Source organism: Seriola dumerili, unplaced genomic scaffold (genome assembly GCF_002260705.1).
Source record: "Seriola dumerili isolate Sdu_G_001 unplaced genomic scaffold, Sdu_1.0 BDQW01000127.1, whole genome shotgun sequence".
In the NCBI taxonomy this organism is placed as follows: Eukaryota; Metazoa; Chordata; class Actinopteri; order Carangiformes; family Carangidae; genus Seriola; species Seriola dumerili.
This window is the reverse complement of record NW_019174382.1, coordinates 260,181-275,066: the sequence shown is the minus strand read 5'-3', so window position 1 is coordinate 275,066 and position 14,886 is coordinate 260,181. Positions and strand designations below refer to the sequence as shown.

At 44.9% G+C, this 14,886-nt stretch overlaps 1 protein-coding gene and 5 non-coding genes across 6 annotated transcripts in view; 1 reads left to right on the top strand and 5 right to left on the bottom strand.

Annotated features, from left to right (window-relative positions):
• Nucleotides 1-14,886, top strand: part of ninl (ninein like) — a 40,130-nt gene that overhangs the window by 15,732 nt on the left and 9,512 nt on the right. The window contains exons 5-15 of the mRNA XM_022748601.1: nucleotides 801-867; nucleotides 1,487-1,602; nucleotides 5,040-5,186; nucleotides 5,946-6,122; nucleotides 7,317-7,453; nucleotides 8,805-8,945; nucleotides 10,491-10,665; nucleotides 11,338-11,448; nucleotides 13,281-13,367; nucleotides 13,790-13,937; nucleotides 14,725-14,793. Coding sequence (XP_022604322.1) covers nucleotides 801-867; nucleotides 1,487-1,602; nucleotides 5,040-5,186; nucleotides 5,946-6,122; nucleotides 7,317-7,453; nucleotides 8,805-8,945; nucleotides 10,491-10,665; nucleotides 11,338-11,448; nucleotides 13,281-13,367; nucleotides 13,790-13,937; nucleotides 14,725-14,793 — 1,375 coding nt within the window. The remainder of the gene's footprint in view (nucleotides 1-800; nucleotides 868-1,486; nucleotides 1,603-5,039; nucleotides 5,187-5,945; nucleotides 6,123-7,316; nucleotides 7,454-8,804; nucleotides 8,946-10,490; nucleotides 10,666-11,337; nucleotides 11,449-13,280; nucleotides 13,368-13,789; nucleotides 13,938-14,724; nucleotides 14,794-14,886) is intronic.
• trnat-cgu lies at nucleotides 1,747-1,819 on the bottom strand. Its single transcript has one exon. It is a non-coding gene; the product is annotated as a tRNA-Thr (tRNA).
• On the bottom strand, nucleotides 2,096-2,169 carry trnat-agu. Its single transcript has one exon. It is a non-coding gene; the product is annotated as a tRNA-Thr (tRNA).
• Nucleotides 2,564-2,636, bottom strand: trnat-ugu. Its single transcript has one exon. It is a non-coding gene; the product is annotated as a tRNA-Thr (tRNA).
• On the bottom strand, nucleotides 3,933-4,006 carry trnat-agu. The gene has a single exon. It is a non-coding gene; the product is annotated as a tRNA-Thr (tRNA).
• Nucleotides 4,280-4,353, bottom strand: trnat-agu. Its single transcript has one exon. It is a non-coding gene; the product is annotated as a tRNA-Thr (tRNA).

Below are 14,886 nucleotides of genomic sequence, written 5' to 3'. Positions count from 1 at the left end.
CACACACACACACACTCACTCATACACACACACACACACAATATGTTCAGTCTAGCAGACGTAATGACCGCTCAGGAATTCCTTCTGATCACTGTTTGGTCTGTTGGCATTACTGCACACACACACACACACACACTCACGCACACACTCTCTCACACACACACACACTCACACACACACACACACACTCACACACTCACACTCACACTCTCTCACACACACACTCACACACAGACACACACACACACACACACACACACACACAGACACACACACACACACACACACTCACACACTCACACACACACACACACACACATGACACACCTGACACCACACGACCTCACCACACACCCGTACCACACACACAGTCACACACACACACACTCACTCACACACTAACGACAATTCACGACACACAACACACACACACAACACCCCCGCTCACTCGCTACACACAGCATCACTCAGTCACACACAACACACTCTCACAACACACACTCAACACACACACACACACACACTCACACACACACACCCACACTCACACACACACCCTCACTCACACACACACTCACACACACACACACTCACTCACACACACACACACACACTCACACACACACACTCACACACACACACACACACACTCACACACACACACACACCCCCTTCCATACTTTCCTCCCAGCATCCTCTAGTCACACTCGGCTGTTAGTTCAAACTAGTTTAACGGGCTGGTTAACACAGTGATGACAGTGCGGTGCAGGTCGTTGTTGACCTCCATGTTTTCTCTGCAGAGCCTGAAGTCCGATGAGGAGGCAGGAAATCTGAGGGACAACGTCCAGCCAGACTTTCAGTCTAAAGGTACTGTCTACGTCTCGTTTACAGCCTCATCGGTTCCTCTCAGAACCTGAACTGAGAACCATGTGAATCTTTGGTTTGAGGTTCCTCTTGTGTCAGAGAACAGGACGTCATGAACGAGCCCACAGCAGGTGGACTCCATCACAGACATATTTATTATACAGTGACGTATTTATACATTTCATTTACACAGTGACTTAAAAGGATTGATGTCACTCTGTCTGTTGAGTTAAATAAGAAGCTACAGGCAGCAGCTGGTTAGTCCAGATCACCGGCAGCTGGTTAGTCCAGATCACCGGCAGCTGGTTAGTCCAGATCACTAGCACCGTCACAGATTACTAACTTCAGTCTGGTCCAACTCACCAGGAAAGAGATTGGAAAGAGAAAGAAATAGTCAGGTCTGTGTACAGATAAAAACAAGTGATATAACATGGTAGTCAGTGTTTCAGCTGCTGGGAGGTGGATTTAGTTTTCATTGAACAGAGCCGGTCTAGCTGTTTCCCTCTGTTTCCCTCTGTTTCCACTCTTTATGCTAAGCTAAGATAGCTCAGATTAACAGACGCTGACTCAGAGAGAAAGACAGAACTTCTGATCGACCAGAGTTTGTGTTTGTGCTCTGCAGCTCCTCAGCAGGAGGAAGTGGAGCAGGGGATAGTCAGAGGAGGAGCAGCAGGTGCAGGGGTCCATGTCCTGACGGCAGTTTGTGATCACCTGGGCCTGCAGCAGCTAAACACAGAGGTAAGACCCCGCCCACCGCCTGCAGGACCCCCACAAACACAGGTCAGTCTGGCTTTATTGATTGTGGGTCCTCCTCTCTGCTCTTGGTTAGAATATGGAGGGAAACATTTTATATAAAAGTTCATGTTTTGGGTTTTTACAACAAGGCACTGCTGGGATTCGAACCCAGGATCCCCTGTTTACGAGACAGGTGCTTTAACCACTAAGCCACAGTGCCTGGTTTTTTTGTCTTGCTGTACCCACTATCGAAAGGTCCGTCCATGAAGGGATCCACCAGGATCACCATTGGCCCTTTTCTACTGCATGGTATCGGCCCAACTGTACTTCCCTTTTTTGGTTTTCGAACAAGCAAAAGTTGTGGGTAGAACCTGACACTTTTTTAGTATCGCCTCCACCGAGGTTCCAAGTGAGTTGAGACGATACCAAAAGGTGACGTGAAAACGCTGCAGACCATCTACGACAAATAACGGGTCAAGGAAATTCCATGATAATCAGGCACTGCTGGGATTTGAACCCAGGATCTCCTGTTTACTAGACAGGCGCTTTAACCAGCTGAGCCACAGCGCCTGTTTTTCTTCTTGCAGCAGCCATTCTCAAAAGCTTAGTTTATGACGGCATCTTCCAGGACCCCTTTTCCATTGAATGGCACCGGCTCAACTTGAATCAACTCTCCTTTTCTGGTTTTCCATTGGGCAAAGTTGTGGGTAGGACCTGGTACTTTTTTAGTATCACCTCCACCGAGGTCCCAGTGAGTTGAGGTGAAAACACTGCAGACCATGTAAGACAAATGGATATACAGCAGGAATATTTTAAGGAACAAGACAAGGTTAAAACCTAGTATCTGACTGAACTGTGTCATTTTATCATTACTCCAGTATCAGCTGCTTCTCTTCTCCTCGCTGTGTTCAGTATGAAAGACAGACTGTAACACGGTCTTCCTTTGGTGTCAGACAGTGTGTGAAGGCACTGCTGGGATTTGAACCCAGGATTTCCTGTTTACAAGAGAGGTGCTTTAACCACTAAGCCACAGCACCCAGAGCGTCACAGGGGTCTTGAGCAAGGCGTGTGCCAAGATCAGCATTCACCAGGACCACCATCACCCCTTTCTAACGCTGTAGAACGGTACTCCCCTTTTTTGGTTGTGGGTAGATACCAAAAGCATCGTCTGAACTCAGACCATACACAACCAAAAACAGGTTAAGGAAATTGGGAAAAAAAAAGAAGGGATTTGAACCCAGGATCTCCTGTTTACAAGACAGGTGCTTTAACCACTAAGCCACAGCATCTTGCTGTACCTGCTATTGAAAGCTTGATTAATCAAGGTATCCACCACGCCCATCATTGGCCCCTTTCTACTGCATGTTACCGGCTCAACTCGACTCAACTGTACTCCCTGTTTTTGTAGTAGTACCTGGTGTAATCATGGCTCTTCAGCAAGGTGTTCACATGAGCCTGAGCCCTGCTGGGAGGTCGACGTCCATCTTCCTTTATTCCCTCAGTCTCGACTCCTGGACTGATTGTCTGGTCCTCTTCATTCAGCACCTAACCCTAACCCTAACCCAATCACACCTTCACCTCCAGTCACGTCTTTGCTCTGACTTCATGTGTCTCTAAACTTGACCGTAAAGAGCAACCGAACAGCCCGGTGGGTCTTGTTTTGCTGACCTCCAGTGGTTTAACTCCTCTTCTTTCTGCAGTGATGTACAGGTGTACTCCAGGACCCTGTGACATCACTGTTGGGCGTGGTTACAGGTACATGTGTCGTTGAGTGTGGTCAGTAGACTTTCCTTTGGACACTCCTCTCTGCTCCTGTGCTCCAGCTCAGATAAATTATCCACACTTTAACCGCTCAGTTCATTTTTCAGTAACTATGCGCACTAAATTAAATTCATTTAGATTTACCGGCATCGTAAACCAGCAGCAGGTGAAGCGGTGGAGACTCCCTACCTCTGTGTGTCCACACATAACAATCAAACGAGTTTCTTATAAAAATATTCCAAGTTATGAACATTGTCATCCTAAGTTTGTTTACACAAGACGTGCAGAACGTATCGTTGCCATGGTAGTTGCCGGTAAGCTGACCAATCAGAACACACTTTGCTCCAGCTCCGAGGGGGGGGCTTAAAGAGCCCTGAGCTCTAACAGAGCGTTTCAGACAGAGGGCGAGGACAGTGTAAAATGTACAGCAGAAGAAAATCTTTTGAGAACATTAAAGCACGTAAATCTTCGACTAAAGAATGAAATAATGAACACTAAAAACGGCCGTAATAGGTCCTCTTTAAATGAGAGAAACATGACACTTGATTTAAGGGGTTACCTTTGCAGCAACAAGGCACTGCTGGGATTTGAACCCAGGATCTCCTGTTTACTAGACAGGCGCTTTAACCAGCTGAGCCACAGCGCCTCTGTACATGTGCTCTCCTCTCATGTTAAACTCAAGTCCTAACAACTGTAAACTAATTAATGAAGGTCTTAAAGAGTAACAAAACACTGCTTGGTACCGGATCAACGTGACTCCATATACTCGCCTTTCTTGGTTTTCCATCATGCAATGTGAATAGTACATGGTACTTTTTTTGGTATCCCGTCCACTGAGGCTCCAAGTGAGCTGAGGTGACATGAAAACACTGCAGACCATAGACTACAAACAACTGGTCAAGGAAATTCAGCAATAACGAGGTACTGCTGGGATTTGAACCCAGGATCTCCTGTTTACTAGGCAGGCGCTTTAACCAGCTGAGCCACAGCGCCTGTGCAAATCTTCACTTCTGTCATATCAAAACTCCAATCCTATCAAAGACATCAGCACCCCTTTTCTTGCTCTTTATAACTCTGGATGAACGGGTATGATCTCTTTACATCACTACGTCTCACACCGCCAGCTCTGGGTCTGCAGCGAGCTACAAGAAGAAGCTAGCTCAGCGTTCTCGGCACGGACATCATGGCAGAGGTAAAGAGACCAGCTCCTAGCATCTTCATGTTAGCTCACAGCTAACATGCTGTTGTGGGTTCAGATTTTTCACTCAGTCAGATCAGCTGACTTAACATGAGTGGACAGAGTGATTGATGGTTTGTACTGAGAGGATGAGTTTGTGTTTGTTGCCTGAGCAAGTGAAAGGCTTTGTTTTCTTTACATTAGCGGTTAGCTTCTGGAGCTATGCCCTTAACCTGTCAGAGCCCAACAGAATTTGATTACAAAAACAAATACGGTACATATTATATATATTTTTAAACATCGTGACATCCATGTTGTTGGGGATTTGGGATCATTTTCTGAGTGCCGTCTGCACCTGAAACAGTCTCTCTGGAAGTCCACGATAAGTCCTCTTTAGGCCCCTTGTGGACCTGATGAACAGAACCCTCAAGCCTGCAGGTGTGGGGAAGTCCGGACATCTGGATCCTTGTTATTTTGACCTTTGACCTTTGACCTTTTGCAGGAGCTGGACTTGCTGCTCAGAAAGTTGGATGCCGACCTGGACGGCAGAGTCAGTATCAGGGATTTCCAGAAGGTTCTTTGTGGCTCCGCCCCCGTCTCCTGCTCCACCCCAGTACGACCTGCTGACCTGAGGAGGGCGCTACACGGGGTCAGACACACACACACACACACACACACACACACACACACAGTTAGATGTCATGCTGAGCTTGTTTACTTTCACACATCACCACATACGTACCAGACAAACATGAAGCATCAGTCAGTTTAAATCAGACACAGTTGAACCTTCAGTAAAACTTCAGTCCTCACTCACCTGATGTTCATTTCTTCTTCTTCATATTTTCACTGTTGATCTTTTCAAACTGAACTACAGCCACTGATAAGTGAGATCATCTCCCGCAAACAAACTTTCTGATTTTCTGAGGAGCTCCTGAATGCAGCCTCCCCAGAGCTCCTATCAGGTGTCTGTGCTGCAGCTGAGAGGCACCAGTCCAATCAGCTGCTGCAGGTGAACAGGTACCTGTTCAGACAGACAGGTAGAAATCATCATGTACTGCACGTCAGGTCTGATGTCAGGCTGCGGTTTGTTGACGTGGGTGAGGACAGACAGGACGAGGACGTACAGGGGGGCGTCCTGCTACACACAGGTGAAGGTGATTCAGTGTTTCAGCTCAGACTGCTGCTGTCCCTGTTCTGGACTGGTGGTCTGGATGTCTGTCCCAGGCCTCCTGACTCTCAGTGAAAGTATGCTAATCCAGATTAGAGGTTACCACATCACACAACAACAGGCGTTCATGAGCCGCCTGTGAAACCTGTTCATTAGAGTGTGGGCCAGAGCAGACACACACACCTTCACCTCAGCTGTGAACTAACGTCTGATTCTGTTTTCTGGTCCTCCATGCAGTCTCAGTCGGTGTTAGAGGAGCGCTCGGCTCGCTCCACCTCGCCCTCCCTGCTGACGGCCACCGTGGGTCAACGAATCCTCAGCCGGCTGGACGACGGCTCAGGATGCACCAGCCCCGAGCAGGTCATCGGCCTCTGGACCGAGGAGGGCATCAGGAACAGCCGGGACATCTTGCAGGTCAGTACGCACCAGGACCAGGACCAGGACCAGGCCTCTTACTTTTAGTTGGGCCTGAAGACTCAGAGGTCACGTCCTCTGTGTGTTTGATCTGAAGCATATTTTATATTTTATCATTTAGAGCTTCACATACAGGAGGTGGGTCGTTTAAGAGACGGACACCGGTGTTTTTAACATGCTGCATCCTAATAATATATACTGTATATATATATATATATTATTAGGATGCATACATGTATATGTATGTATATGTATATATGTATGTTTTATTTGGAACTGTTAGAACCAATGAGTTAAAATGTCCCTCCAGGTGCAGGTATGTTGTCTGCAGTCCACAGACTGAAACCTCAGGGATGTACAGTGATTTAAAATATAAATATAATATATATGGTTCATTTAAACTGCATAAATCAACACACAGAGTCAGTCAGAGCTGAGTTCATTTACTTCCTGATAGATTCAATAAATATTAACAAGTGAGAGTCAGGTGAGGCTCACCTGATCACAGGACATCAGATCGTTGTGTCACATGGGAAGTAGATTTGTGTTCTGTCTAGATAAACACACAGAACGTGAAATTAATTCAGCAGCTGTAGATGAAGCTCAAGGCTGATAAAGGTCTCTTCATTGATTTTACGCTCATCTAAGTCATAAGATATTTTGGGAAGCGAGGCCCGGATCAATAACTGAGGTCAGTCAGCTGCAGCTGTTCAGTTGGTCTGGTGGATATTTAATCAGCATGTTTATCATCCGAGCTTTAGTCATTTACTTACAGATGTTGAAGGTTAAAAGGATGCGACTCGGTCAGTCTGGTTTCGCAGACCGAGCTGATCCTGGAGGCTGAACCGCAGGTTTCACATTCCTGCCAGTGAGGCCGAGTGTTGGACTGAGCCGTGGCTCAACATAAAGTGTCTGAGGAGGTTCTGGTTCAGATCCCGAGGCAGGAAGAGGTGAAGGTTTCACTCTGAGAAGACTTTAGTACATCTATAACTCTGGTTTGTGTGGAGATACTCATCAGATCAGGTCCGGTGAAAGTTTAGCTCCAAGTCCAGAACATGATGCAGACCGGAACCTCCTTTAAAACACAATCAGAGCCATGTAGAGATGAAGGTCTGTCTCTGACATACAGTGGTTTCAGGAGCTGGTTCTGGCTGCAGCTGAGTAACCTTTATGTTTTTGGATGTCCCCCTTCAGACCCTGGACTTCCCTCTGGAGGAGCGTCTCAGTCTGGCCGACCTGACTCTGGCTCTGGACAACGAGCTGCTGGTCGGCGGGAACGGCATCCACCAGGCGGCGCTCATCTCCTACAAGAACGAGATCCAGCACCTGCAGTAGGTCTCAGACCTGAACCAGGTCTCAGTGTGAATCTGGACCCGGTGCTGACACGTGTTCTGTGGTTGATCAGTGATGATCATTGGCTCTCTGTTGACCTCAGGCTGAGAATGAGATTAGTATTGATCAGTGTATTGATCACACTCTGGTGTAAACTGAACCAGCTGACTACAACCAGCAACAAGGTGATGGAGGAGCTAGGCTAACACTTTCCATCTGCCTCCAGTCTTTATGCTAAGCTAGGCTAAACACAGATGAAATCCGGCTGGAACATCTGGACTGTTCCTTTAATCAAACCGGTGAAGTCAGAACTTTGACCCCATGACATCATCAGACTCGATTTCCTGTCAAATCCACTGACATCATCTCAAACCAGTTCACAGCTGCTAGGTCAGCTGCAGCCTGGAGGTCAAAGGTCAGGTCAACATCATCCGACATCAGCTCTCTCTGTTACCACCACAGCAGAGGTGCCGTTTAGCAATGCAGCCTGGTCAGTGGTCACCAGTATCAGACTGGTTGTACTGGAGAAGCGGACTGGAGCTCAGTGGATATGAAGGGTCAAATATTGGCTTATTGATCAGGTTATTAACTGTCCTCGAGGTGATCAGCTGATCTGAGTTCAGTCACTCATGAGACGTGAACTGACAGTTACTATATAATATGATACTGTAAAATACACACACACACATACACATATATATCTATATATACTGTATCTATAGATCTATGGATAGATCTATATCTATCTATAGATATGTGGAGGCTCTGGTTCAGATCCCGAGGCAGGAGGAGGTGAAGGTTTCACTATGTGTGTACATATATATCTTCATGGATCTGACGTTGTGCACGAGGTCACTGTGAAACTCCACATGACATAAAGGTTCAGAACATGGTGTCCACATACTTGTGCCCATATGTGTCCTGTATGAGAAGAGGAGATATATCTATAGGGGCCTGCTGTGGCTCAGCTGCTCAGTTTCACGTCATCAAGACTGGAGCAGATCCTGAAACAGTTTCTCTGTCAGCTCCACCTGTGAGGGAGGAGTCACTGTCCGTTGCTTCACTCTGTGCATAGAACAAACTACTGTGAGTCATAAACAGACGTGTCTCAGGTCTGTTGTGTTTTATCTCTGCTAACAGAGCGTCTCCATCACCTGCTGTTTGATTATCAGCTGATTGATTATTGATCACAATATTTTCTGCCTGATACACTGTGATCCAGAACAAAACTGCAGCGACGTTTTCTATCAACATAATGAGGAAATTGTGATGATCCTGAACGTATCAGTAAAGTGTGTGTGTGTGTGTGTGTGTGTGTGTGTGTGTGTGTGTGTGTGTGTGTGTGTGTAGGGTAGTGGCGGAACAGGCCTGCAGGGAGCGGGACAAGGTGAAGGCAGACCTGGATCTGGCCGATCAGAGGAACCTGCAGCTGGTCAGAGAAGTGGACGACCGCCACGCCAGCATGGAGACGCTGAACCAGAGCAGGATCAGGTCAGAGCTGCAGGTTTCTACTGGTCTCTACTGGTTTCTACTGGTCTCTATAGTGTATATATGGTCAAGCCTGAAATTATTCATACCCCTGGCAAATTTTGACTTAAAGTTACTTTTATTCAAGCAGCAAGTTTTTTTTGACCGGAAATGACACAGGCTTCTCCCAGAAGATAAGACGATGATCATTGTGTAAAAAAATATTTCTCAGCTTTTATTTACATTTGAACAAAAAGTGGCATGTCCAAAATTATTCATACCCTTCTCAATAATCAATAGAAAAGCCTTTATTGGCTATTACAGCGATCAAACGCTTCCTATAATTGCTGACCAGCTTTCTGCATGTCTCCACTGGTATTTTTGCCCATTCATCTTCAGCGATGAGCTCCAACTCTTTCAGGTTGGAGGGTCTCCTTGCCTTCACCCTAATCTTCAGCTCCCTCCACAGATTCTCAATTGGCTTCAAGTCAGGACTCTGGCTGGGCCACTGCAAAACTAACCACTTCTTCACCGCTCTTGCTGTGTGTTTTGGGTCGTTGTCGTGCTGAAATGTCCACTGGAGCCCAAGGCCAAGTTTCTCTGCAGACTGCCTGATGTTGTTGACAATCTTGATGGATTGCTCTTTTTTCATGGTGCCGTTTACTGTGATCAGGTTCCCTGGTGCATTGGCTGAAAAACACCCCCAAAGCATTAGGTTCCCACCAGCATGTTTGACAGTGGGATGGTGTTCTTAGGGTTGAAGGCTTCTCCTTTTCTACGCCAAATGAAGGATACATCATCATGGCAACACAATTCAATTTTTGTTTTATCTGACCATAAAACAGAAGAGCAGAAGTCTTCTTCTTTGTCCAGATGATGATTTGCAAAGGCCAAGCGGGCTTTTGTGTGTCCGTTGGACTGTCTGCCGTGAGACGTTGCCACCAGCAGAGCCAGGATTCACTAGGATGGCCTTGGTGGTGAACCTTGGATTCTTCTTCACCTCTCTCACTATCCTCCTGGCCAGCACAGGTGTCCTCTGAGATTTTCCACAGTGCGGAACGTCTTGTATTTTTTAATAATACTTTGCACTGTAGCCACTGGAACTTGAAAACATTTAGATATGGCCTTATAGCCCTTTCCTGACTTGTGAGCAGCCACAATGTGCAGCCGCAGGTCTTCAGTGAGCTCCTTTGTCTCAGCCATGACTGTCCACAAACCAACTGCAGAGAGCTGCTGTTTTTCACCTGTTAAGTTGATTAAAACAGCTGTTCCCAATGAATCAGGGTATTTAAGATGCTTTAGAACAGCTTGGACTATTTGGAATGTGTAGAACTTTGGATTTTCCCATAGACTGTGACAGTTTGCAAAGGGTATGAATAATTTTGGACTTCCCACTTTTTGTTCAAATGTAAATAAAAGCTGAGAAATATTTTTTTCCACCTGGTTGAATAAAAGTAACTTTAAGTCAAAATTTGCCAGGGGTATGAATAATTTCGGGCTTGACTGTATATATATATGAATGAATGAATGAATGTGACTGGTGTTGATGAGCCGCTCTGTGATTGGCAGGGACCTGGAGCAGGACTTCCGTGATAGGCTGACGGCTCTGCGCAGTCAGTCAGAGCAGGAGAGCGAGGCGCTGCTGCAGCAGGTGGAGAGAGAGCGAGACGCGCTGCAGGAGGAGCTACAGCTGCTCAGAGCGCAGGAGGCGGAGCTTCAGGAGGACCTCTGCAGTGTCACACAGGTCTGTACGCATCATCACTCACCTGCTCCTACAGGTGATCTGATGTTACCGCCATGTGTTTAAGTCTTCAAGAGGAAACTGTCATCAGTGTCAGCTGACAGTTTAAAAAAGTCAAAAACAAAACAACCAAGTTTTAAATTCAGATAGATCACCTGGAGGAAAATGAAACTTGTGAATGAATTTATAATTGATCATCTGATGAAAGAATGTCAGTCCATGTGTGTTTGATTGATCCTTTATTCAAAGGAATCACGTCTGTTCCCTGATACATTTGTATAGATTTATGATCAGTAATCCTTCCTGTTTGTTTCCATCTGAACAGAAATAAGAATATTAAAGTATTAAAGTCTGTGTTGTTGTTGTTGTTGTTGTTGTTGTTGTTGTTGTTGTTGTTGTTGTTGTTGTTGTTGTTGTTGTTGTTGTTGTTGTTGTTGTTGTTGTTGTTGTTGTTGTTGTTGTTGTTGTTGTTGTTGTTGTTGTTGTTGTTGTTGTTGTTGTTGTTGTTGTTGTTGTTGTTGTTGTTGTTGTTGTTGTTGTTGTTGTTGTTGTTGTTGTTGTTGTTGTTGTTGTTGTTGTTGTTGTTGTTGTTGTTGTTGTTGTTGTTGTTGTTGTTGTTGTTGTTGTTGTTGTTGTTGTTGTTGTTGTTGTTATTGTTGTTGTTGTGGTGTTCAGGACAACAGTCGTCTGGAGGAGGAGCTCAGCTCTGTGAAGATGAAACTGACTGAAGCAGAAAGTTCAGTCAACAAACTGCAGAGAGACCTGGACCAGCTGCTGCACGACAAGGTCACACAACTACACACATCTACACATCTACACAACTACACATCTACACAACTACACATCTACACATCTACACAACTACACATCTACACATCTACACAACTACACATCTACACATCTACACAACTACACATCTACACATCTACACAACTACACATCTACACATCTACACAACTACACATCTACACATCTACACAACTACACATCTACACATCTACACAACTACACATCTACACATCTACACAACTACACATCTACACATCTACACAACTACACATCTACACATCTACACAACTACACATCTACACATCTACACAACTACACATCTACACATCTACACAACTACACATCTACACATCTACACAACTACACATCTACACATCTACACAACTACACATCTACACATCTACACAACTACACATCTACACATCTACACAACTACACATCTACACATCTACACAACTACACATCTACACATCTACACAACTACACATCTACACATCTACACAACTACACATCTACACATCTACACAACTACACATCTACACATCTACACAACTACACATCTACACATCTACACAACTACACATCTACACATCTACACAACTACACATCTACACATCTACACAACTACACATCTACACATCTACACAACTACACATCTACACATCTACACAACTACACATCTACACATCTACACAACTACACATCTACACATCTACACAACTACACATCTACACATCTACACAACTACACATCTACACATCTACACAACTACACATCTACACATCTACACAACTACACATCTACACATCTACACAACTACACATCTACACATCTACACAACTACACATCTACACATCTACACAACTACACATCTACACATCTACACAACTACACATCTACACATCTACACAACTACACATCTACACATCTACACAACTACACATCTACACATCTACACAACTACACATCTACACATCTACACAACTACACATCTACACATCTACACAACTACACATCTACACATCTACACAACTACACATCTACACATCTACACAACTACACATCTACACATCTACACAACTACACATCTACACATCTACACAACTACACATCTACACATCTACACAACTACACATCTACACATCTACACAACTACACATCTACACATCTACACAACTACACATCTACACATCTACACAACTACACATCTACACATCTACACAACTACACATCTACACATCTACACAACTACACATCTACACAACTACACACAACTACACAACTACACATCTACACAACTACACAAATACACATCTACACAACTACACAACTACACACATCTACACAACTACACATCTACACATCTACACAACTACACAACTACACACATCTACACAACTACACACAACTACACACATCTACACAACTACACAACTACACAACTACACAACTACACATCTACACAACTACACAACTACACAACTACACACAGAGTGTCTTCTCCCCCTGCAGCAGTGAATCAGACTGATGGTTTGATTTCAGTGTTTCACTAACCACAGTTCATTTAACTGAGTTAGAACCAGTTTGAATCTGTTCTACATACGGGACCTCCACACACACACACACACACACACACACACACACACACACACACAGTGGTGTAAGGTGACCCGTCTCCTTGTAGCTGATGAATTATTGAAGGATGTTTCCTCTGTGACTTCGTCTCATTCTCGACCTCGTCGTATCTGAACACTGAAGATGACTTTGTATTTCACTGATGGATTGGTTGATTGACAGTTCGAACAACAGCTGTTTTGTTTGATTGACAGTTTGGCAGCTTGGACCCGGCCGGTGCTGGTCTGAGTCACGAGGAGCGATTCTCTGAAATCGTCAAAGAGTATGAACTGCAGTGCAGGGTAAGGGTGTGTGTGTGTGTGTGTGTGTGTGTGTGTGTGGGTGTGTGTGTGTGTGTGTTTGTCTTGTTGACCTGTGTTTTTAAGTGAAGCAGCACAAACACACAGACGAAACATGCTCAGTGTTGTGAATGTGAAGTTGTAATGTCTGTTTATATTTGTGCACCTGAACGCCTTGTGTTGGTCCAACAGAAAATAAAGGCAAGAACACCTGAGATCACAGGTATCAGTCAGCTGATACCTGGTTGAAGCTGTGGGGTCATCAGCTGATATTTTCACAACCTCAAACATGTCTGAGACTGTGTGCTAAAAGTTCTTCTTCTTCTTCTTGCTGCTGCTCAGATTTTACTTTTTTTGTTGTGTAGACTTATGTCACATCGTCAACAAGTGTGTGTGTGTTGTGTGTGTGTTTGTGTTGCGTTCAGGAGCTGCGGGACAGAAATGATGAGCTGAGCTCAGAGGTGGAGCTGCTGAAGAGTCAGAGGAGCGACAGGAAGTCCGGGAGACCAGAAGGAGACACTGCCGCTCTGAACTGGACTGAACAACGGGCCGACAGCACCGAGCCCGACTCTGGTAACACAACAACACACACACACACACACACACTCTGCTCTACATGGAACTGCAACAAACGATAATCAGCTGATTGTTTTCTTGATTAATCACTTCATCATTTTGTCTGTGAAATGTCAGAAACTCGTTGAAAATTCAAAAAGCTGATTTTATTGAAATGAAATATTCCGTTTTCAGTCGGATGTGAATAAAAGCAACAAATCATCAGAGAAGCTTCAACCAGAAACTGTTATGTTTGATTGAAAAAAAAGGCTGTTCAATAATCAATGGGTTTCTGATTAACTGACTGATCGCTGCAGTAAAGCCTGATCAACCTCTCAAGTTGATAATAAAGTGAATAAAATGAATTCTGTAATGATCCTTTAATGGAGCGGATTCTTCTCACATCTGGAGCTGGAGCAGACAGATGTGAAACAGTCCACACTGTGTTCCTGCAGTAACCTGTCTGTGACAGAAGGTGGAGCCACTTCACCTGTTTGATGACTGATTTTACACAAACTAAATTCAGTTGAACAGATGGAGATGTTTCCTCCTTCAAAATAAAAGATAATGTGAAAACTAAATGTTTGAATAGGAAAGAACAGAGAACCGTCAGAAACTGGAATCCAGTAGAACAGGTCTGACCTGTACAGGTGGCCGCCCACACACACAAACACACACACACACACACGCACACACCTCCTTCCTCCCAGGTGTGAGTTTGTGAATGTGCACGTTTCTGTGTCGTCTGTCCTCTCTGAGACCAGAGGCTTCAGTGTGTCAGTTTAACCTCTGTGTGTTTGTTCAGACGACTCGGACATGAAGCGCAGCTCGTCTCCTCTGGTGAGGAAGAAACTACAACCTGTTGATGAAACTGGTGAGAGACACACACACACACACACACACACACACACACACACACACACAGTTCTTTAAATCCTAATATCGTAAATGAAACACTTATTGTGAA